The sequence below is a fragment of the Petaurus breviceps genome, unplaced genomic scaffold (assembly GCF_028583685.1).
Source record: "Petaurus breviceps papuanus isolate PSGF00001 unplaced genomic scaffold, PetGlider_PUasm1.0 129, whole genome shotgun sequence".
Classification (NCBI taxonomy): Eukaryota; Metazoa; Chordata; class Mammalia; order Diprotodontia; family Petauridae; genus Petaurus; species Petaurus breviceps.
The window spans coordinates 11,601,279-11,627,125 of NW_027185665.1; the positions used below are offsets into that span (position 1 = coordinate 11,601,279).

Consider the following 25,847-nt stretch of genomic DNA (forward strand, 5'->3'; position numbering starts at 1 on the left):
AAAAAAAAAAAAAAAAGAAAGGTGATGGCAACTCTTCCATCTTCCATTCTCCTACTTTCTTAAGTCCCTTTTGACAAATCCAACTAGGGATTACTTTCCCTATCTTCCTGTTCCTATCTTACTTGCAGGGCAGCTGAAGGTCAGTGGAACAGATCACAAATCCAACATGACTTGATCCATTATTAATGTATATTATGCAATTCCAATGAGCCTTCTCTGTTGTTCAGTAATCCTATTACCCTTCCTAGATTTACTCATCATCCAACTCTACCCAAACTTATCCTCTTTTTTCAAGTGACCTAATACCACCCTGCCCTCCCCACAAAGCAAAGGGCTTCAACTTACTCACTGGAAAAATCGAGGACAGCTCCCTCTACTTTCTAAGTCTACAATTCAAATCATCTCAGTATTGTCCCCCATTCCTTCTTTGCTCCAATCTCTGGTGAAGAGTTGGCCATTTTTCTTATAAATTTGAATATTTATACTTATACATTTTGATTTCATTCCTTTTCCATGTGGTCCAGGTGGGGGAAAAACTGTCAATGATTTTTTTCTTTCTCCCAAATTTTTACTTTGTCAAAATCCTCATCCTTCAAGGCCCTATGAAATATTATCTGATCCCCCATCCACTCAGCTAAAAATGATCTCTTTCTCCTCTCAAAGTTACTTGAAATGCTTTATCTGGATTTTTTTCTTTACCCTATGATACCCTACCTTGCACTATACTTATTTGTTCCATGGCATATCCTTCCTAATAGAATGTAAGTTTTAGGAACTGTTTTACTCTCTCTACATACACACACACACACACACATATTTATGTATGTATGTGTATATACACACATGTACACACCCATATGCACATATAGTTTATATGTGTATATATGTGTGTGTTATACATACATACACACACACACACACATATATACACTTATATCCTTAAACCTAAATGAAATAGTTTGCCTTCTAATTCTGTGATGGGGGAAGGGAGGGAAAGAATTCAGAACTCTTAAAAAAAAGAATGTTAAAATTGTTTTTACCTGTAATTAGGGGAAAACATATTAAAATATATTTAAAGACACATATCCTTAGTGCCTAGAATAGTGTCAAGTAGTTACTTAATACATATTTATTGAATTGACTTGAGATGAATTAAGTTGAAAGCTCTTTGAAATATGTCATGTCAAAGCAAAATAAGGTATAGTTTCACTGCCTGTGCCATTTATTTGGCATCCTTGTAACATCAATCAATCAACATTTATTGAGTGCCAACTATTGAGAAGGTACCTCTTGTCACAGCGTCTATTTTTATTTAACTCCACTCAATTCCTACAAAAAATTTTTTTGACTTTTTTTGTATCTATATGACCTACAAGCAAAAAAAAGGTCTAGGAAAGCAAGAATGGTTTCTTAGAAATCTGTTTTTTCCATGGTATTATATTCATAATATATCCTTAATAAATGTCTGAATGAATGGATGCTTGAATCTGTTCTGACTAGAAAAAAACAAAACAATATGTAATAAGTAAGTAGAATATGCATGTTACTGTGCTGGAACAATCATAAAGTAGAGGTATATTGAAGCCACTATGACAATCTTCAAGAAGTTGAAGGTCTGACTTAAGGGGAAAAAAAGACTCGATTTATTCTGTTTGTCAGAACAAGCAGAATTAGGAGGAATGAGGTTGTGGAGAAGAACATTTACATTTGATAACAGGGAAATTTCTTCATGATTAAAGCCTTTCAAAAGTATATTGAGAGGCTTCAGAGGTAGTGAACTTCTCTTCAGTAGATTTTCTTGTAAAGGTTCTATGACTAGTCATCAGGTATGTTGTAGATGATTTGGATTAGATGGCCACCAGGTTCCGTTCTATCTCCTGTATTCCATAATTCTATGATGGGAGAAGAGGATAATACCTAGTAGGTACTTAATAAACCCTTTTAAAAAATTAATGTATCATTTTCTGTGAAGGTTTCATGCTAATGCTTTCAGTAGTGACTATCTCAGAATGGGTGCTTAATATTTTTAAAAGGTGAAAACATTCTCCACTGTTTTTCCAGTGTAAATCTGGCACTTTAAACAAAAATCCAATTTCTATTTTTTTTCTTTTGCTTTTTGGAGGGGAGAAGGTAGGGCAATTGGGGTTAAGTGACTTGCCCAAGGTCACACGGTTAGTTTATGTGTTAAATATCTGAGTCCAGATTTGAACTCAGGTCCTCCTGACTTCAAGGCCGGTGCTCTATTCACTGTGCCACCTAGCTGCCCCCAGTTTCTATTTTTCACAGGGTCTAGAGGTGAGGGGTTACTTTAACCATTGGTGTTTACATCATGACTGAGAAATTCAATAACTTTCTTGTTTTTCTTCAGTGGTTTCAGTTGTTCAACTCTTCATGATCCCAGTTGGAGTTTTCTTGGGAAAGATACTGGAATGATTTGACATTTCCTTCTCTAGTTTATTTTACACATGAGGAAACTGAGGCAAATAGGGTTAAATGACTTGCCTAGCCTCACATAGCTAGTATGTGTGTGAGGCTAACTTTGGTATCATGAACATGAGTATTATTGATTCCAAGCCAGGTACTCTATCTGCTGTGCCACCTGGCTGTCCTAGTATATAACAGAATTAAAAACGGGATGACAATGGCCAATGCTAAGAATCAATACTATGTAGCAGTAATATCACTTGCCTAAGATTTAGGAGGCCTAGATATACGTTTCATCTCTGACAATATCTGTAAGATTACATTTAACTTATCTAGGACCTTACTACACTACTCTGAAATAACACACCTGAATTAGATTTTTTTTAGATGTCCTTCTAGCACTAAACTCCAGTAATGAGAGAATTGAGTTCATCTCCATGACTTCCCATATGGGCTTCCAGGATCTCTCTGGATTTTATGGGAGTATATTAATCCATTGAGAGAATGCTTATATCTTTGTGCATCTGCATTTATACTTGTAAATCCCAAAAAAAGCCCTGGCAAGTGAATGCTGCATTCATTAATTACATGAATTGAGCCCTGAAGAGCAGTTTTCCACGAAAATAATTTGTCATTCTCTTTGAAAATGACTAATTAGGAAGCAGAGTAGAAAGTAAGGAGTTTTTTTCTTTATCTCAGAGAAGCAAGAGGCAACAGTTTAACTTCAAAAAAGCAGAATGAAGCTACTATGTATTTAAGTTAATAGCTTATATTAAATACTATGCGAACTGAAACTTCTCTTTCTCCTTCCTCACTTCTGGGTATCACGTTGACCATGGGTTTCAGGGGAGTCTTTAGAAGAGCTCTTACAGCTGATGCACTAAGAAATGAATTGATGGAGCTATACAGCTAATTGAATGAATGGCATTTTGGCTCTAATGTTATTCTCCTCAGCAGGTCTCACTGAGGGAGAAGAAATTTTGAAGATGGGTCAGGTGTAGCATGAACTGTCTTGGTGTGAATTTACTGCTTTGAGTTTTATTTTCACAGTAGGGTTATTAAACATTTCATTTGCTCATTAGGTAAATAATATATGTCTGCCAGGTGCAGGCTCCTTCCAATACCTCACTGCAGAAGGCTCTCCCAGTAAAATCATTCTCTGTAAGCCGTATTAGACTTCACTGTACAACAAATTGAATAATCTCATTCAGAATACTTCAGGGCAATCCCCCAGGCTGTTGCTTGTTAGATATTCTCATATGGCCTCTGTTTGATTAAATACCTTTTCTTTTCACTCTTCTCTATTTGTACCCTCTCTGTTACTCTCATCACCTGGTAGTAAGGACAGACTAGAATGTTATGTTTTGGTAGAAATGGAGAGTCCTGGTGACACATAAGGAAATGGGTTGCATTTCCATTTTTGCCAATAACTTAAGTCACTCATAAAACCTTCATGTGCCTATTTTCCCATCAACTCAACTCAATTCAGCAAGCATTTGTTACTGGGACTTTATTAGGTGCTATGGGAGATACAAACAAAACAATGACCACAATTTGACTTTAAGAAACTTAAAATCCTTTGGGAAAGTAGAGAAAAACACACATTAAACATTTCCTTAAAAGCTGCTCTTTCATAGTTGCATGAGGATAAATACCATCCCATCTCTTTCCTTTGGAAATATTAACCTACCTTTCCTACTTCATTTCTTTGCCTTCCATCTTCTCTCCAATCCCACTTCATTATGGATTTTCCCCCTATCGTTCTTTCAGAACCGTATCCTAGAAGGTAATCAAAGCCTTCTTGGTTCTTGGCCTGTTCCAGGCATTTCTCAGACCTCATTCTTCATAAACTCTCTTCGGCATCTGACATTGTGCAATATTCTTGGTGTTCTTTCGTAATTCATTTAAATACATAGAACTAAAGGATTTCGAGTTGGAGGTCATGTAGTCCAATCTCCTATCCCAAGCAGGGATTCCTTTCTCTCTTCTATTGCCATCTGTGAACCTCTATAATTAGCTGTGCAAGGTGTTGTGCATCTTGATTTTCTTTTGAGGGAGCTCCCTAAGCATGTAATTTTGCCCTTCTCAAAATGAAAAAGCTGGATTGGCATGTACATTTTGCCAGAAAGTGTCTGTTTTATTTAGTTTGTCTATTTTCTGGGATATTGTGTCTTTGTAACATGGCTATAAATGATCACCTTAACACTGAAACTGCTGGGACAATCACTGATATCTAAAACATGATTTTAGGAAATGAGAAAAACCAAAGGGATCATCAACAGAAAATGAGTTAAAAGAATTTCAAAGAAAGATCTCTTCAAGTTCCTCTGAGATTGTGTTTGTAAGAATAAGTCTAACTTTGAACACACATCATTTATTGGAAAATGTCTCTTGAAATGAAGCATTGTTCTGACTGCTCCTATATCTAGGAGGTGATCACAAAAGTAGACAGTAGGGGATGGGGAAGATCTCCACAAGATGTGTGTGATTTATAAAGTTTACATTTTTGAAAGAGAGGGCCCTTTATATAATGTATTTATGAACCCTGAAACTTGGTAGAACTCAAAGTAAAAAGACCAATTTCTAATCTAAGCGTAAACAAAGGCTCCACCTATAAAAGGAGAAGGGATCAGAAAAAGAGGAAGTACCCTTTCACTTTACCCTTCTTGTGGTAGATGTCCCTGGATTAGGAAGACAACAGAGAGGGATATTTTTTGGGATATGTGACCCTGTACTGCCATTTGCCTAGCAACAGAACGGAGGAAGATTAGAGAAATGGCGAGCATTTGAGGTCGTTAGGCATTTCTTATTACTGTGATGTTTTATTGCCAGCCCTGATGGCCTCCTTTTAGGTATTCATAGTTTGGGTAGTTTTGTGGATACCCTAAATTATTTCAATATCAGTGTTATTGTTGCAGGAAAGACATGCAGTAGAAATAAAGTTTTGGGGCATAACCATGCTTGTTTTACTTTATTCCCATCTTTCTTCTCTGGCACAATAACATAGTGGACAGATAACTGGATTTGGAACCTCTAAAACCTGAGTTCAAATCTGACATCAGACACTTACTCTGTTACCCAAGTCATTTTACCTCTACCAGCCTCAATTTCTTCATTTGTAAAATGAAGATAATATTTGTACCTACCTCCCAGGGCTGTTATGAAGAGAAAATGAGATAAGCACTTTGCAAATGTTAATATGCTATGTAAAAGCTAGTTATACTATTTTTTGTAAGTGAAAGTCTTTTCTTTTGTGCCAGTGAGTCACCTTTCATATGCAAATTTTCGTTTAAAAATAACACACAAAATAACCTCCTTTAATTTATCATTCTGCCTGATATCTGACATCATCAATTAGTGACAGTGAACTACAATCTATCTTAGCCTTCAGAGAAACCATATTCACAATTCACTAAATAAGGATAAATGGCATTGGGCTATTTTCTGTCCAGAAATAACGGGAAAATCTTGTAAAGACCCAGATTCTAGCCTTTTACAGTTGCAGGCATAATGTGGAATACTTACAATGCCATCATAACTCATATTTTTCCAAATATCTTATTAGCATGAAGTGGGCTGCTTTGCTGGTAACCATTTTATATTTTGCATAAATATCATCATTTTCACTTGGTTTAATCAAAGTCAGATTCTTTTGTAGACTCAGAAAGTCCCTAATATAGCTCATGTTGTGGGAAATTGAATATGCAAGCCACTTGTTTTTTAAAACATCAATTAAGTTGGAACTCAATGCCTAAAAATAAGTGGACTTTCGTTTTCTATGGCCAATTTAAGAAAGACACAACTTGCAAGTAAACACACTAATATTAGGCATTAACTAAAAAAAAAACAACAAAATTCTAGAAGATTCCTGGGTCAGTAATAGGAGTAGACATCAAGTAGGTCATCACTGCCCTTCCCTGTTACAGGACACCCAGACCCCTACCCCGAACTTTCTGCCAACAATCCCTGATCATTTTCTTATACTGACCAGATGCTAACACCCCTCAACAAAACAAAAAAAATCAAACCCTGGATCCCTTGTCCACTCAAACCCCTGGGCTCATTCCCTCTTTCCTTATTATGATGAGTCACTCCTTTGTAGGCTCCTTGTTCTCTAGGGGAGATACCAGAATGTACGGTAAGTATTTCTCGACCTTGTCTTATGCAATACTTTTGCATCCTTACAACTTCCTGGCCTTTCCCTTCTTTTTTTCAGTTGAACCTGAATCGTCCTATATTTATTGTAGGTTATTAGTTTCTTGAAAGCAGATTATATTCCTTTTCTACTTGTATCTATGGGGCTTAGCAGAGTGGCCCATTGGTCAATATTTTTTCATTCATTCCTTCATCCATCCTATTCTTACCCATTTCCTACATTAACACAAATAGAACTATACAAATAATGATCTGAATGATAACCCTTAGGCACTGAGAGACTGAAGAAGGATGCTTATTGAATATGGACGCATTTTCTCAAAATACTTCTAAATATAAGCCATGAAAAAAAAGAGATGACTGAATTTTCTCTGCCTTTAAAATAACTTTCCTTGACTCAGTTATCCCTATTGGATACTCTCTAGCTGTAGTGAAGTGAAAAGAATAATGATTTTGAAGTCCGAAGATTTGTATTCTATTGATGACTCTGACCATAGCTGTGTAACCTCTGTTAAGTCACTGAAGCTCTTCTAGTTCATGTACAAAAAAGGCATAACAATACTTGTGTCTAAGAGAGGAGAGAGGACTGGTCAGCCTCAGAGTGAGACCAACCAGCATTTAAGTCTTATTTGTGACATACACTGGTCATGTGACCCTGAACAAGTTAGTTGACCTAGTTAACCCTAAAATTCTCAGAAACTCTTGCTCATCTGCAGTGGCAGGAGAAATTTCCTTGGTGGAGAGCTCCCAACACCAATGAGTCAGTTTCACATCTCCCCCCTCTCAAAAAAAGATATGGTCCTGGAGTCAGGAAGACTTATCTCCCCTAATTTAAATCCAGTTTCAGACGCTTAGTAGATGTGTGACACTGGGCAAGTCACTTAGCCCTGTTTACCCCAGTTTCCTCATTGGTAAAGTGATCTTGGAAAGGAAATGGAAGACTACTCCAATATCTTTCCCAAGAAAATCTCAAATGGGGTCATTAGGAGTCAGACAGGACTGAAAAAATGACCCAAAAACAAAAGGTTATTTATTATTGTCACTGGCTTGTGTCTCTTCTCCCATTAACTGCTGAATTTATAAAATGATTGGTAATTCTATATTCACACCCCTTTTCCTCACTATTTAATCCTTTTTTTTTCTTTTTTAAAGCAATTGGGGTTAAGTAACTTGCTCAAGGTTACACGGCCAGTTATTTCTGGGTGTGGTGCTGAGTATCTGAGCCCGGATTTGATCCAGGTCATCCCAACACTGGAGCCGGTGCTCTTACTCGCTGGGCCACCTGGCTGCCCTAAGCAATTGGGGTTAAGTGACTTGCTCAAGGTTACACGGCCAGGTCTTTCTGGGTGGGTGCTAAGTGTCTGAGCCCGGGATTCGATCTCCAGGTCTTCTCAACACTGGAGCCGGTGTTCTTACTCGCTGTGCTACCTGGCCGCCCCACCACTATTTAATCTTTAACTCCCCAAGAGCTGTTTTCCTCCCAGACTTTAATGAAACTAAACTCTTTAATATTTTTTTTTATTTTGGAGGGCAATTGGGGTTAAGTAACTTCCCCAAGGTCACATGGCTAGGTTTTTTTGTATGTGTATGTTAAGTGTCTGAGGCTGGATTGGAACTCAGATCCTCCTGCCTCCAGGGCTGGCACTCTACTCATTGCGCCACCTAGCCGCCCTGAAACTAAACTCCTGAGGGTAACATGCTAGTGATGTCATTCCCAAGATGCTTTCTTTAGGTCCCCTTCATTATCTTCTGTTCCTGTCTCTCTCTGCTCTGGTATTCTAACATTTAGTTCTTTGCTCTTCCTAATAACTATTTTTACATTTCCCCCTTACACTGGAGTTCAGTAGTCAGAGCTGGGACAGCTGCTTGAGAGCATCTTCATTTAATTAGTAAATCTTCAAGCTGCTCAAACCTTTCCCTGGAAAACCAATATCTATTTCTTTAAAATGAAATAAAAACAAAACAAAAAAACCCAAACCCAAAAATACACACACACACACACACACACACACATACACACACAAAATCACAACAAAAAAACTACATAATTTCTCTATGGCAGAATGGATGTGTTGGCTCTGGAGACTGGAAGATCTGATTTCAAACCCTTTTTTCTTACTAGTGGTGTGACCATGTACCAACCTACTTATCCTCTCTGTACCTCAGTTTCTTCCTTATTAAAAAGTAGATAATAAAACCGACCTCCTCAGATTGCTGTAAGACTTAAAGGAGATAATGTGTATGAAATGCTTCATAAGATGGGAGCTAGAGGCACAAGAGCTCTGCTAAGTAGGGGGCTATTGGCTTCATTAATAACACTTAACATTTGTACTTTAAAGAATCTCCACATGTCATTAAATTTGATTCTATTATGTTCTTCTGAGGTAGGTTATTATCTTTGCCAAAGACCTGTACAAATGAAGGCACAGGGAACCTTTATAGAAAAATTAGTAATAAAAGTGGGACCAAAACCAGATCCCTTCATTTGTTGACCATTTTTATGCTGCCTCCCTGTCCTGTGGAGGTTTCTAAGGTTCCCCACAGTGCCACTCACTATTTGCCCCTACAACTAATCCCAAATATAGATGAGATTCTAGAATAGCCCAAGATCTCTTTGGGAGTGAAGACTCGATTCAGAGGAACAGAATTGAGTGATTTAGGGATATTCCTAGAGAGAGATGAAATTTGTATCTATGTCAACTATTGCCATTTTTACATAGATGAACTTTCAGGCAAAGATAATAAAATTCAGGATAGTCCATGTTTTTGGTCCCAATTACTTGATTAAATAACTTTTGTTAACATTGGTGTAAATAGAAAACTATTATGTCCTAGATTCTAAGTTGCATGTATTGTCAAGGTCTTATGACCTCTGTCAGTCTTCTGACACAAACATATCCTCAGGAGTCAGGGTAAGAGGTGGAGAAGGCCTGGATGAAGGCCTGGGGAGGCAATGAATATAGTGTTGAAAAGAGCATTGGATTTGGAACCAGAAGACCTGCTGAGTCTCAGCTGTGCTACTTACTATTTATTTGATGTTGGTTAAATTCCTTAAATTTTCTGTGCCTCAGTTTCCTGCCCTACAAAGTGAAGAGGTTTGACATGGGTATTTCTAAAGCCCTTATTCATGCTAAATTCTCTTATCTCCATGTTTCTTCAGGAATACATCCTTTGCTGACCTTTAAATGTTGATACCTCACAACCAGTTCTTAGAAATGTAATCTATGCCCAATATATCAAGAAACTTGTTAGTTTCTGACCCACAATGCCAATGAGAGGAATGCTCATAGAACAGGACAAACATACCTTAAGACAGACACCCTAGGGGTGGCCAGGTGGCTCAGCGAGTAAGAGCACCGGCTCCGGTGTCGGGATGACCTGGGGATCAAATCCGGGCTCAGACACTTGGCACCACACCCAGAAATAACTGGCCCTGTAACCTTGAGCAAGTTACTTAACCCCGATTGCTTAAAAAAATAAAAAAAAAGACACACCCAGCCCTCACAGTCATGTTGCCAATGAACTGCCTGTTTCCTCTGCTTTCTCTCCTCTAAGAATTATCACAATGTACTCAGGAAATACAAATACCAAGAACAAAAACCCTGTTCTGCCTTGTTTTGTGCTCCGGCTGCAAGGAATCTCATCAGAGGTGAGAGATATGGACTCTTTAGTCATTGACCATGACTGCTGCTTTAGTTTACCCACATGTCAGCTATATTATTTTCATTTTCCATCATTCTCTATTCTGGTTTAAAGTGAAGTAGTAAGCCATCACTATTAACTGAGAAAAAGAATCTCAAAAGAGTCAAAGGGAGGGAAAAATAAATGATTGCAATTAAAAATGCAGAGATAATTGAGACAAAAAGTTAGAAAGCATCCTAGGGCCTTTGTTTGATCGTAATTTAAGACTGAGGTTAACTGTCAAATTTTATGGATTAGACTATGGAGTTTAAAATTAGAGAGTCATGGTCTAGATGATCACGGAAACGGAAAATGTTTTTACTGATCTCCATAACTCAGTTGGCTAGGCAATGGCCCATGTTATATATGGAAAAAGCCTTTGGAAGGTAATTTGGAAATAATATTTGGAAGTATAGAGGTACGAAGGATCATATTTTTCCCTTTGCTGTGAATATGGAGCTGAACTCTAATCTTTTTTTTTTTTGACTCTCCCTTTGAGGCCAATTGGACTTGCATCTCATCATCTACACAAAAAAAAGGAAAAAGAAAAAGAAATAAAGCCTGGTAGGAGTCCCTTTACTGCAAAGATAAAAACATGAGAAGCAATGCAAAGGTAAATAAAGTGAACTTGGAAATAAGAAAAAAACATACAATTCAATCCCAGGGACAAGATCAAAGTTAAAGCTGTGAAATCTACAAGGTGTTTAATATGTCACTTGCATTTCCTTTCAGGTTCCTGACAGCAAGATTAAAGCTATAAACCTTCAGAGCAAGTCTACATTTTCAAACTTCAGAAAGACACTTTTTCAAAAAGCTCATTCCCATGGGAAGAGTCATTGACATCTTTGTAAATAAGATGCTGATGGTTAAATTCTTGTTTCCTTCAGAACAATAGCTTTTCCAATGAGATATTTCTCAGTCATGGACTACTAATTTGTGGACCTCTCTGTAGGCATCCTTTGTCATCTCCTGTATCTCAAAGGGGTGCAAGTTGGAATGGGGGTGAAGAGCTCAAGATCAAAAAGAAAATAAAGAAACAAACAAAAAAATGCCTCAAATCTGATATTTGAAATGCTAACACATAATGGGGCACAAAATCTGGGCAAGGTATGATGTATCCTTCTGCCAAGGATGAGAAAGATGAATGCTAGTGATATGATATTTCCCCTTTGGTTGTCTTTTTTCACAAGGACAAAGGGTTTCAACTCTCATCCTCTTTTTAATGATAATCAAACAAGACAAATGTTCATAGATTTTATTGAAGCACAAAGCCAGAGGGAGACCTTGGGGATCATCCAGTCTGACCCTCTTTCATTTTCAATGAGGAAACTGAGGCTTAGAGAAGTTATCTAATCCATAGCAAGTTAATGATAGAGTCAGAATGGGACACGTCACCAAACTTCTAGCTCATGGTTCCTTTGTTTTTGTTTTTTCCATTACATCACAATTAATCTTCCTCCTCCTTGTAACCCAAACTTGGTACTCTGCCAAAGAGCTGAATACCCCACTGTATAAATACTGGCTTTTAGAAATAGATCACCTTCTAAGAACAGCCTGGCCTCATTCATAATTCATTATTGCATATAGCGTGAGATGCTGGTCCAAACTTAATTTCAAGGTACATGACCTGAATGTAAAAGGTCAGAGAGACAGAGGAGAGAGACAGAGAGAGGAGGAGGGGGGTAGAGAGAGACAGAGAGAAGGGGAAAGAGGGATGGAGAGAGAGAGACAGACAGACAGACAGACAGAGGGAGGCAGGGAGGGAAGAAATCCCTTTTATAACCATATCTAGAGAGATATTTATTACTAAAATAAGGTATAATGGTGATCATAAAAGAGGAGATGGAGAAATTAATATAAAATTGAAAAGCATTACACAATCAAAATACATGTAGTTATAATTAGAAAGAAAACAATTGGGAAAAATATTTACAGCAAATTTCTCTGATAAAACTCTAATGCCCAAGATAAATAATTGGTACAAAAATGTAAAGAATGAAAACCATTCCCAAATGGATATGACCAAAGGTTATAAACAAGCTGTTCTCAAATGAAATGTAAACTATCAACAACTTTTTAAAAATGTTACTGATTGCTAATAATAAAATAGATGTAAATTAAATCAATTCTGATGTTTGAGTTGTCATATAATCCAGGGCATATAGTTATTGATAATATATTTATATTTTGTAGAGGATAAAGTGCTGGACCTAGTATCAGGATGATTCATCTTCCTGATTATAAATCTGGCCTCAGACTCTTACTAGCTGTGTCACCCTGGGCAAATCACTTAACCTCATTTGACTCATCTGTAAAATGAGCTGAAGAAAGAAATGGCAAACCACTCTAGTATCTTTGCCAAGAAAACCCCAATGGGGTCATGAAGAGTCACACTACTGAAAAAAGACTGAACAAAACAACAAATTTTATTTGAGGACTGCCTATTCATATGCTTTGGTATGAACATCTGCTAGGAGTTTTTTTTTTTTCTCTCATATAATTATATAAGCTTTTTAAAAAATATATAGCTTGTCTATTAGGCCTTTATCAGGGAAATTTGCTGTAAAGATAGTTTCCCCTCTAATTTTTTGTTTCCTTTACATCTGTAATGGGAATGTAAATTTGAAGATCTTCCCTGCCCCTAGGCTAAAGTGCACCCGGAGCCTGGGGCTGAGAGGCTTGTTTTTCAGTAGATACATCTTGATTGGCCAGTGAGTCAATAAGGTTGTTACATTCTCTGAGCCAGGAGAAGGCTATATAAGCCCTGATGTGTAGCTTTGTTTTGGGGGCTCACTTTGAGAAGTGTTCTGTGATTTGATCTGGACTCTGGGAAGCTGTTGTCCAGATTCCCCCGGCTTTGAAAAACCCAGATGTTGATTTGGTATGGATGTAATGGTTGGACAGTTTGGAAATCTGTCTACTTGATCTGTTTCTGTCTTGATAATTCTGCCTGTATACTTTGAAGTTCAGGGTGCTGACCTTTTTCCCCTGAACGAGGTAAACGATACATATTTGACTGATTTAACCCATTTTGTTGCTTTCCCTTATCAAAGCAGATCCAAGAACCTGTGCTGGCAGCCACCCTGGGAACGCTGGGGTGCTTGCTGCTACAACATCTAAACTGATCTTTGAAGGAGATAAAGTAATTACATGCAGGAACTGGGAGTTAGTTTAACCAATAAGACAAGTAATTTGGAAATATGTCCCCAAAGTCACTCAACTGAGTCACTGACCCAGGAATGTTACAATTAGGAATATACTCTGGGGAAATAAAGGATAGAGGGAAAGGTCCAGGACATATACAGACACTTATATCAGCCCTCTTTGTTGTAGTACAGAACTCAAGGTGGGGGAGGGGGGGATACTCATCAGTTGGGGAATATCTGGACCAATTGTGATTTATAAATACAATGGGATATTAATGTTCAATTAGCAACATAACAATCTCAGAGAAATATGGAAAGACTTATATGAGTAGATGCCAAGTGAACTGAAGAGAGACAAGAGAAACAATTTATGTAATGAACACAATAACAATGTGACAGAATTAACTTTGACAAGACTTTAGAACTCTGACCAAAGCACCAAGTAATCATGACTAAATATACTGATGATGCACATGTCACATATTTCTTGGCACAGAGGTGATGGACTAGAGATGCAGAATGAGGCATACATTCTCAGACATGGCCAATATGTTCATTAGTTTTGCTTGACTACATATAGTTGTTATAAGGGAGGGCTTCTATTTGAGGATGGGGTGTGTGTGAATAGTGGGTTAGTGGCTAAAATAGATCTTTTAAAAGAACATTAATATAACTTATTAAAATACACAAAAGAAAAAACATAGAATGGTATATATATTTTGTAGTGTGTGTATATTTAAACATTCTTATAAAGCATTTATTTTGTTAAATATTTATATCACATGTTTATCGCATATTTGTATATATAACACTGTGGTTCATACAGGCTTATTTTCTTTTTTCTTTTTTATTGAAGTGTTTTTGTTTGTTGATGATTAAGTTCAAAATTTTTAAAAAGGAAATTTAAATATAAAAAGAAGCTAAGCTCCTAATTATAGTTTTCAAAAGTACAAGGCTTCAAAAGGGCTATTTGACTCCACACAGTTTAAAATTATTTCCTTACAAGATGAATCCTAGGATAAATAATGCATTTTTTCTAAGTAACTGTGAATTAGGGAAGGTTGCTTTCTTTCCTCTGTCCCCATCTCTAATGCCTATTGTTTTTCATCCCCCCTCCCTACCCCGTTTGGTCTTCTTCCTCTCTTAACTTTAGTAATCTGCCATAAAACATTAGGTTTAGAGACTTTTTGTCTTGTATTCTTTGTGAAAGACTTGAGAGGTTATGATTTATCTAATGTCACCCAGCTAGTAAGTGAAAGACTGAAATTAGAACACAGTTTCTCTCAACATTTAGGTCACTACTCTTTCCTAAATAATGTTTCTGATAGGGTGGCATAAAATCTTCCTTCCTTCCTTCCTTTCTTTTTTTCTCTTTCTTTCTCTCTCTCTCCTCCTCCTCTTCTTCATCTTTTTTCTTCTTTCCGCCTCCCCCTTCTTCTTCTTCGTCTTCGTCTCTTTCTTTCCCTTGCTCTCTCTCTCTCATCCTACTAAGTTATGAGATTCTGTAAACATATTTTCTTCTTCATTTGAATTTCCTAATTTTTTCCTTCTTTCATCAAACATTTATTTAGTGTACATATTCTATGCACTGCCCTATTCAAGGAATGATCATTTTGTATAGCTATATTCACCCATAATATAAATAAATTCTTTAAACTCTATAGTTTTAATTATATCAATTTGTTAATTAACCTCAATTTTATTTATGGCCCAACAAAGACTGTATTGGAAGATTTTTTTTCTTTTTTTAGTTTCAATTAGTCACACATTTCTAATTACAATCACAGCCTTTGGCCAAAACCAATAAAATTCTGACCTAATTATATACATTTATTCTTCCGTTTACTCCTCTTCCACCCTTGATTCCACTGAGATATAATCTCTATAACTCATTCTCTTCTACCCCTTTTCCCATTTAACTCACTGATAACTGCAAAGTTTGCCTATTTTTTTTCTTGTAAATTTTCATCTTTTAACTATTCTCTGTGGTTGTATTAGAGTCCAAAGACTCAATGGTTATAACACCAATCTCTCCTTTTGACTAGAGGGCCAGACACTCTTACTTTCAAAATGCAAAGAACACTAGACATTCCCTCAAATAATTAGTGGGATCATTTGGTCCTCCTTCCTGTGAAAGGATTCTTTTAGGAGCACACAGGGGAATAAACATCTTCCCCAAGACTCCTTGTAAAGAATATATATTTAAAATAGTCCCAGTGAAAATGAGTCAAGTTCTTCCAGTCTCATATATTTCCATAGTGTATGTATCACTGGCAATAATTATCTATATGACTTTGGGCAAATATTCTCCCTATCTTGGGACTCTGCAAAATTGCCACTGGTGATGTGCCACAATACATCTCCCAACAAACATTTACTGAATTTTTCTTTTCTTTTTTTTTTTTAACCTTTTCCTCAAGGACTTCAACTTGGTAACTTACTGCATTTTACTAAAAGAATTTAAGATGGGAGTCAGCTTGGCATAATAGAAAGAGACATGGATTTGGAATAAGAGAGCGGATTTGGGTTCAGTTTCCAGATCTGGAATGGATTATCTCTGTGACATTGAGTCTATCCCTCATTGAAACTCAGATTCCTCCTCTGTAAAGTGAAGGGTTTGAACTAGATGATTTCCAAGATCTCTTTTAACTTTAAATCCTAAATCTTAAGCCATAAATGTAATTTTAATTTAAAACAAAATTCTAAGCTGGGTATATATGTCTCTAATCATAATTACCTAAGGGGAGTTTTGAGTTGCAGTGATTTATGCAAATTGGGTATCTGCACTAAATTCTGCTTTACTATGGAAGGGAGTGGGGAGTGATGGAGGTTGGGGGGGGCCACAATGCTGTCTAATTGGGGGTGAGCTCTCCAGGATTGCAAGGGCAAGATAGGGAGATGCAATCTTAAAAACAAACAAGCCGCTATTAGGGAGGCAAGGAAGGTTCTAAATCAACACATGGGGTTACACATGAATGGCAATGGGCTGTAGTATAATGGATACAGACAATTTTCTATGATTGACTAGTGACAGATCTAATATAATCAAATGTGTGCAAGTGTTGCTGTTATTCACTTGGGCCAAGCAATGAGCACCTTTCCCCTCACCCCCACCCTTGCCTGTGACTGATTTGGGTAGAACAGAGTAGTCTTGTGTTACTCCCTGATGAAAATTGCTAATGGTTGCCTACAAGTGGCTGGGCAAAGGCACTCGGACTAATGTAATGTAATTTATGGGCAGTTTTTTATGAAAGCATATTTACCGAAATGAGGCCTGCCAAAAAGATCAGGTTATAGGAGGAATACATGACTTCCCAACTAGCCATAAAACATAAATCAGAAGCTGTTGCTGTCCACTGTCAGTGAATGCCTCCCTCCCCACATGCTCACTCTTCAGACAAATTGGATCACAAACCACAATTTGTAGGGGGAAAAATCAAACTCAATTTCGCAGTACAATGAAGTGAGTCTGGGGCCTGTCATGTCCACTGACATATTGATCCTTGGAAGATTGAAAAGATGAGAATAGCCTGGGTTTTTATTTTTTTACATACATATATAAAAAAGGAATATATAAATGGAGGGAAATATAGCACTTAAGCACTTTACAAAGATGCGGGTACTTGAAGGGGCTCAAGTTATAAACCTGGACTACAATATAAAAGCCACTATTAAAAGGGTCACATTTTCTTTCTCCTCAGACTTACTGCCTCAGAAGACAAATGGCCTCCTAATCCAGGTTCATTTAAAGTGCAGCTGATCATTTCAACAGCTAAAAGGAATTTTCACTGGGGAAGGGGAAAAAAAATCCCCTTTCTTGGCCCTTTGTGGAATTTATGTCAGATCTATAATGCAATAAGCCCAACATTTCATCAAACATTTTCTATTTAACCTGAAAGGGGACTAAGCCAAATCACTTATATGTCTGTGTCTGTGATTTGCAAAGTGAAGTGACTGCAGTCACAATGGAACACATAACGGAAAGATTGCCTGCTTCTTCTCGTCTTCAGATTAAGCATTAGAGAACAGGAACATTCTATCACGCAGTGCTGATGAAATTGTTAGAAGCTCCATAAAACATCTAAAAGTCAGTGAAGCTAAATACTCTGGCTCAGCAGGGGAGAGGATTAGGGAGAGGGAAGAGGAGAGAATAAGGGTAGGCTTTCAGGTAGGTTGAATGCCAGTCACAATGACAGCAAGATGATTTCCTAATTATTGCTGACCAGATCATAGCTGTTTGCCTTATGTACCACCAAGGCAGGGCACATGACACCATATACCTTTTACAAGAGGAGAAATCAAGTGCCTCAGAAAGTTTCACATTTGGAGTTTGTGGGGAGGGGGCTGGGAATTTCAGAGAGAGGAGGAACCTTAAAGATGTAATAAAGAAACCAGAGTGCCAATCTTGAAGTCAGAGAGATCACAGCTCTAGAGTGAGAAGGGTCATTATAAGTCATCTAATTCAAGCTCTTCATTGTACAGGTGGGGAAACTAAGCCCAAAGAGGTAAAGTAACCTGCCCTAGGCACACAGGGAGTTACCCTCAAAGGTACAATTTAACCCAGATCCTCAGACTTCAGAGATAATGTTCTTCCTAGTGTTTAACACTACCTCCATTTGGGTTCAGTTCCTGAATTCTTGCTCTACATGCATGCTAGCTGTGTGATTCTGGGTTAATCACTCAGTGTACCAAAAAACAGTCTAAGAAAATAAGTCATGTGAGTCTCAGATTTGTATCAGTGGAGATGCTATACTTATGAAATCAGATTGAGACAAAAAAGAAGATTGGAACTTTGTTAAAGGTCAAACAGCTAGATAACCAAATGTCTTAAATATTTATCCTAACTTTTATGCCTTGAAAATAAAGGGAAAAAGATCCAATAAAAACTCATTTGACATATACTTTATAAACTAACTGCTTCATATTATTTTCTAAAGCAATGGCTTATGGCAAATAATGATAACTATATTTATAACTACATATTTCTCTATTGTTATATTAAAATTATTTATAGTATTTTAAATGTCTACTAGAGAATGACTCTACTTCATCAATCAATTTGACTAAAGTCATGATTTTCTTAGAACTGAAATTTGTTGAAAGCTTCAAGTATTTCATCTTCAAGGCTAGGAAGTCTGTGGTTAGTGTCATTGCTAATACATTTGTCAGTCTGCTAATTTTCTTTTCCCATGAGAATAAACAGCAGCCTTCCCTTAAAAGCATACTATTTACCATGTGTCAGAGACACACACAAGAAGATGCTATTTGGAAATCATGAAGTGAGACGTTATAAAATGAGCAGGAATCACATCGAAACAATGGAATTGGGGGTGAAGACAGAGAACAAGGGACATTTAATAATCCTGAGAGGAGAATCAAGGATGGAGTTAGACAGTGGAGAAAACAACTGAAGAGAGACGTTAAAAGAAATATAAAATACAATAGGAAACTCAAGTTAAAAAGAGAAGGTACTGAAAAAAAATTAGAAAAAGCAATTTTAATGATAATGATAATGATGATGGCTGACATGTGTACAGCAATTTGGGGTTTAAAAAGCACTTTACATACATTATCTCTTTTGATCCTTCTAACAACCCTGTGAGGTGAGTAAAGCAAAAATGTGACAAAGAACATATCAAACATACAAGACTGGAATGAAAGGAGAAAAATGGGAGGGGGGAGAAAAAAATGTCATTAAAGTCTATGGGGAAAAGAGTGAATAATATCTACAAGCCTTGTTTACATTTGTAGATTGGGATAGCAGTTCTTTAGGTAAAAAAAAAAACACTCTTGGGAACAGCAGTTTTGACTATGTTTCCACAAAGTTAGCAAAATGTGGTAATCATAAATGTATGACTAATTACATATTTCTTTAATGTGAAGTCTAAGATGAAAATATTTTCAGCAAGCATGGTGATAGACTTTTCAATAGGAAGTTTGACATTACTAAAATTGAAGTAAGGAAGCCCAGAACCTAGCAACTACAGCTACTACTCTTATCTTTTCATTTTCTGTCCCCCATTGTACTATTAAATGATGAACAACAGGTATTCCTTCTTGAGCCATGAACCTTTTTGGTGACATTGTTAACAATTGCATTTGGGCTACCTATATTGTGTTCTAAGAACATTATATTCGATAACCAAAATCAAATCCCTTAAAAACCAACTGTCTTAGTTTTCCAGAATCCCATTACCATTGTTTATTTTCTGTTTTATCTGCACAAAATATTACCAAAATCAAGAATCATAGAATTTATGTTGGAAAGGACTTTGGAGGTCATTTTATCCAACTCATATCTTCCCTTTATAATGCCCATTCTGAGACCAGTCTTTCTTGAAACAGTACACTCCATGTTTGGATCACTCTAATTGTTTAAGAGGTTTTCCTGACACAAAACGTACAAGTGCTTCTTTTCAACTTCTGTACATTGTTAGTCTTTCTGCAGTCAAGCAAGAATATAAGCATATTTTCCCTAGAAAAATGAAAATAGATTTTTGTGTATGTAATTGAGTGTTATTAAATTAAGGAAACATGAATTTGGAAATTTAAAGCATGTTTTAAAATAATTTGGGCATTAAAACTTTACAATGACAGATTGAATAGAGGAAAAAAACGTGATATTTTTTGGCTTTCCTTATTGGTTTATATTGCCTGACTAGATAGTTTTGGGATAGCAGCTTCCCCCAGTTTAAATGTCCGATAGTCCACTAATGTATCAGACAGGGGAGAAGTCATGAACTCTTAAGACTCCCTGGCAAACCTTTCCAGTGGAACACTGAAATACCAATTTTATCATCAACTTCACCTTTCCCAAATTAGTTCAGGGCCTCAGGAAAAAATGTCTCCATTCCAGAAAAAATAGGGCTTTTGAATATTTAAAAGGAATTGGGGATAAGGAAAGAGTACAAGAGACATTTAATAATCTTAAGGGAAGAATCAAGGATGGAGTTAGTGGGGAAAACAGCTGATAAGATGATTCTTTCATTGGCATGGCAGGTTGTCCAGCTATAGTGTGTGTTGAGGTGCATGCTAGTGGTCTAGGGTCCTCTACTTGGCACAAATCCAGAAACAGTGTGAATCTCAGGCACTATAATCTATCATATCACATCTTCCTAAACTCCTCTCCACTTCTCCGTAAAGTTAGCACAGTATTTTCTATTAGAGACTGGAATCTCCAATTACTTCAAAAAGATTTGTTAAATACAGAGATGATTTCTAAAGAATATATCTTAGCCTAACATCTCCTATATGTATCAATTATACTACAGTTTGATGTCTCATACAAGCAGGGGAGTGACTGACAATACTGCAGGCACAGGTGTCAAGAAGGGGGAATTGCCACGACATAATTGTGTGGCAGAGGATTGGACAGACCAATACTACCACCCAGACATGTTATGGACTCATGTGACATTCACCGTATTTCTTGAGAACTAGCCCCATTTGATTCCCCGTGCATCTTTGATAGAAATTTACTTAAAAAGAGAAAGAAAAGAAGAAACAAATAAAACCTTCCTAAAAGTAATGAGGAAACTTACATATCAATTGCATAGTAATACCTGAAAGATGACAAAATATAAAACAAGAATAGGAATTAGGAAGACAGTTTTCACAAATTTAAGAAAAAATACATTATATATACAAATATATATATATATATATAAAATCTTTAGTTCCTCTATAATCACGTTATCTTGTCCCTGGGTTCCTCACTCTGGCATGATACCTTTTCTTTATGCCAACCCTCCTGCTAACCTCTCCAGATCCAACATCTGTCTGGATGCTGTGGGGTTGGGGAGTCTCTGGTGGGCATAAATTGAGAACATCTACCAACAAATAGATAGCCTGAAATATTAACTAAAAGACAGAATGTCAGTGGGCAGTTTTACAAGGGAATGAAATCCACTGCAACTACCAAAAAGATATTTAAAATCAACTCCACAAATATCAACTACAAATATGAGGAACTTGATCTATATCTATGTCTACATCTGTATCTATATAACACATCACATTCTCTCTTTTCTCTTTTACATGGGTAATAGCACCGCTAATAGCAGGACCTCGAAGTGGGAAGACTGGTGATGCCTCTGCATGATTCAGTGTGTGCAAACATGGCACTTACCTGTCTGAGACAAAAGCGGTGTGTAAGGGACTTTTGGTTCTATTGCACTCATTGGTGGAGGTAGCAAGGGATTGGCAAAGCTTCGGAGAGGATGAGTGGGTCGAACACAGGCTGTGGGGATGGTCCGACTTGGAGCTTCCTCACTGCTGGGGTGCTCAGGCTGTGTCTGGGGCAACATGGGTGGCTGCTGGGGCGTTGGTCCTTCACTAACCGCTGTAAGGAAAACAGAAAAAAGAACATTATAAGGGAGACTTTAGAACAGTAACTAAGGGCAGCCAGGTTGATCTCAGGGTTCTGACAACAATTACTCTTCTTCAACACTTTTTGAAATAATCAAGATCTGTACTGAATTAGCAAGATCAGTTAAAAGAAAAAGCTAACAATCAGCAAAAGATTCCTTCCCTCTATCTTTTATGTCTGGGTGAACCACCCCCTATTCCATCCTCCCTACATCCCAGGGTGTCTGTCTTCTTCCTTCCACTGGGATCATCTTGCTGCCTTTGGAGTATTTTTGGTTCTCTTTTCCCTGAGCACATCTTAAAACTTTCCCTAAGAATGAAAAAAAAAGCTAGTCAGCTCTGGAATTTTTTTCCATTAATCCATCAGTGTAATGGGAATGTAAATTTTAAAGATCTTCCCTGCCCCTAGGCTAAAGTGCACCTGGAGCCTGGGGTTGGAGGCTTGTTTTTCAGTAGATACTTCTTGATTAGCCAGTGAGTCAATAAGGTTGTTACATTCTCTGAGCCAGGAGAAGGCTATATAAGCTCTGATGTGTAGCTTTGTTTTGGGGCTCACTTTGAGAAATGTTCTGTGATTTGATCAGATGAAACTCTGGGAAGCCATTGTCCAGAGTCCCCCGGCTTTGAAACCCAGATGTTGATTTGGTATGGATGTAATGGTTGGACAGTTTGGAAATCTGTCTACTTGATCTGTTTCTGTCTTGATAATTCTGTCTGTATATTCGGGGCGTGGACCTCTTTCCCCTGAACTAGGTAAACGATACATATTTGACTGATGAAAGTAAGCTTGTTAACCCATTTTGAGTTGCTTTCCTTTAACAAAGCAGATCCAAGAACCTGTGCTGGCAGACACCCTGGGGAAGCTGGGGTGCTTGCTGCTACAACCAGTTAATCAACAAACACATATTAAGCCTTTATTGTGTGCAGGTCACTGTGATAAAAGCTGGGGATTACTCCCCTCAAAGAGCTCATATTCTAAATGGAGCCAGTTTTCTTCCCTTCAGAGCAGTGGTCCTTAATCTCACAGTCTTGAACTCGTTTTTTAGGGGAAAAAATTGATAACTGTCTTTGAGTATAATTGGTTCCCCTTATGATCACAGATATTTTGTCTTATGCATTTAAAAAACATTTCTCAGAGAAGGGGTCCATGGCACACAAAGAAGGTTGAGAATACCTGCCTTAGAATGACAGCATGGGATTGAGTTCAACTTCTTTTTCACACCAAAAAAAAATCTTATTCTCCTGTTTTCTTTTTTCTTCCTCTCCTCCCCACCCTTATCCCCTGCAATACGAGTGGGTATTAATTGCAAAAACTTACAAATACCACGGTGCTAAAATCATTGTTTGAGGAAGGCCAGTAAGGCCAGTAAGATATATTTCGCCACTACTCTATATTGGCTGCACTGACTAGACCCTATAATCATGTGGTGAGGTGGTAGAAACATTGTTTCTTATATAACTAGAGGTATCAGTAAAATCCAGTGTACCAAACCTGGCTCCAGCTGCATGATTATTTCACCACCAATATGCCAATTTTTCTGTGATTTAAACATGCCATGTCAACTGTCAAACAAATCAGACTTAACCAATGCTCAAAGGTATCTCTAATAAAATGATACAAATAATAATCACTATCATTATCTTCTATATCAAAATATAGACATGGCTAGGTAAAACTTATTTGTAGCATGAATCTATCCAAGCAGGTTTCCTGTATGTAGAATTATGATTCTTCCCTCTTTGAAAGCAAACCTTATAATTTTTCAGCCAGATTACTATACTTGAGAAGGTTCTGCATAGTCACTTATAACAGTCCAAAGGAAGGGTGGAAAACTTTGTGGTGGGGAACCCTGGCTTTTCCTCAGCGAACAGCTACCTAAGACTAAAAGCTTCAAAAACATGCTAAGGGCATTTTCATTATGCTTTAACCTACGCAAGGAAAGAAAAAAATATGGGACCAATTTAAACTTAAATTAAAATAGCTACATAAGAAAAAGAAGCCAATTCAAAGTAAGTGAAGTACTTCTAATGATGTCTTGCCCAAGCTTATCATGACTGCTCTAAGTAGTAATCCTGTCCAAAGCAGTGGGGGAAGGAAATTTCTCAATTTTGAGTGACAAGGATAATTTCAAGATAATTATCCCACTCTGTAAGATAATTTCTAGCCAACTTCTCACTGGGAGGTCCTGAAAGAACAACCAAAGGGCAGAGAAGATGGACAAGAAGCCCAACCAAACTGGAGAGGGGGATGAGATCATAAAACATCAAACTAGGACACAGAAATGCAAACATTGAATGGCAATCTCATAAAGTATTATTTTTGTGAAGAAGCATTTTCTTCAGGAAGAAAGGAAGGAAACAACGATCATATTAAGTTCCTACTATGCTAAACACTTAAAAATATTATCTCATTTGATTCTCACAACAACCCTGAGAAGAAGGTATTATCGTTACCCCCCTTTTATAGTGGAGGAAAGTGAGTCAGACAGAGAGTAAGCAGTTTGCCCAGGGTGTGCTAGTATGTGTCAGAGGCTGGATTTGAACTCAGGTCTTCCTTACTTCAGGTCACTATATCACTGTGTCACTTAACTGTGTCTGAGCTACTTCAAACTCATATGACCTTGGGCAAATCACTTGTGTTCTCTGAGCTTCAGTTTGTCGCCTGTGAAACAAGATGGCTGAACTAGATGAATGGTAACAGCCCTTTCAGTTCTCCATATAAGATCCTAAGTCCACACCAGTGCACTAGCAACCCTTTCATTCAAACATTCTATATCTCTCTGTTCCAGTAGTGGGGGAAGAAAATAAAGATAATTTACAGAAATAGGTCACAGTATAGTAAATAGGGGATCTATTGTATTTTGACTCCATAGATTTGAATCTGTCATTTAACCTCAGAAACTTAGGAGACTGATGAAGCTGGAGGAATAAGGCAAATGTGGGAACATAGAACATTTAAAAGAAAAAAAAAATCATACCAAATCCACTAAAAAATGCCCTCATAAAGAATGGCATATCCTCATATGCATCAGCAGAGAAAACAAACAATAGTAAAAAATAATTGGTCTGCATAAAATTAAAAATAAAAATAAAAATTGACCTGGATATAGAAAGAAATTAACCAAATTAAAATAATCAAATGCCTTATTTAATGGAGAATATAATTTATCCATTAAGGGGGTCTATGACATAGCAGATAGAGAGTCTGCCTTGGAGTCAGGAACACAGTTTTTTCACTAAGTTGAAGTCATGCCTCTGATATATAGTGTGACCTGAAGCAAGTCACTTAACATTTTAGTGCCCCAAGGTCACTAATTATGGAGAAGTTAAAAATCAGCATTACAGGAGGAAGTTTACAATGAGATGTTTTACACACTGATAAAATCACAGGTCAAGATAATAAAAATGAATAATAAATATCATGGCAAAATAACAACAACACAAAACCAGTAATAATCTCAAAACCATGCACATATTAATGCTCCCAGATCCTTGAGATTGAACAATACATGGTGTCAAAACAAGAGAATCAAATTGTCTGAGTCAAAGCAGCAGAATCAAATCACTGGAGCCAGCATAGACTGTAATTGCATGTTTAAGGCATATTTTCCCCTTCATAACTTAGGAAGCAGCAAAATTCTGGGTACATAAGGGAGGCTAAGGAACACATGGATAATGGAAAGTCCTATGGCTCCTTCCCACTTTACCCCTAGGTCCTACTATATTGTAAGGCATCCCCTCAAAACACCTAGCACATGGCTTGCATATTGGAGGCATTCAAATCTTTCTTTTTTTTCCTTTCTGGAGGGAGGAAGGCAAGGCAATTGGGGTTAAGTGACTTGCCCAAGGTCACATGGCTAGTAAGTGTTAAGTGTCTGAGACCTGGATTTGAACTCAGGTTCTCCTGACTCCGGGGCCGGTGCTCTATTCACTGTGCCACCTAGCTGCACCTCAGATTTTTCTTGAGCCATGAATTTGTGAAAGGATAAAATTCCTCATTAAAAAAAAAATATATATATATTTATATATTATATTTTATATTATATTATATATTACATATATTATATTTTATAT

The 25,847-nt window shown here is 37.2% G+C and overlaps 1 protein-coding gene across 1 annotated transcript in view; it reads right to left on the minus strand.

Annotated features, from left to right (window-relative positions):
* LOC138173606 (netrin receptor DCC) overlaps window positions 1-25,847 on the minus strand; it is a 1,060,615-nt gene that overhangs the window by 28,820 nt on the left and 1,005,948 nt on the right. The window contains exon 28 of the mRNA XM_069103651.1: window positions 21,535-21,747. Coding sequence (XP_068959752.1) covers window positions 21,535-21,747 — 213 coding nt within the window. The remainder of the gene's footprint in view (window positions 1-21,534; window positions 21,748-25,847) is intronic.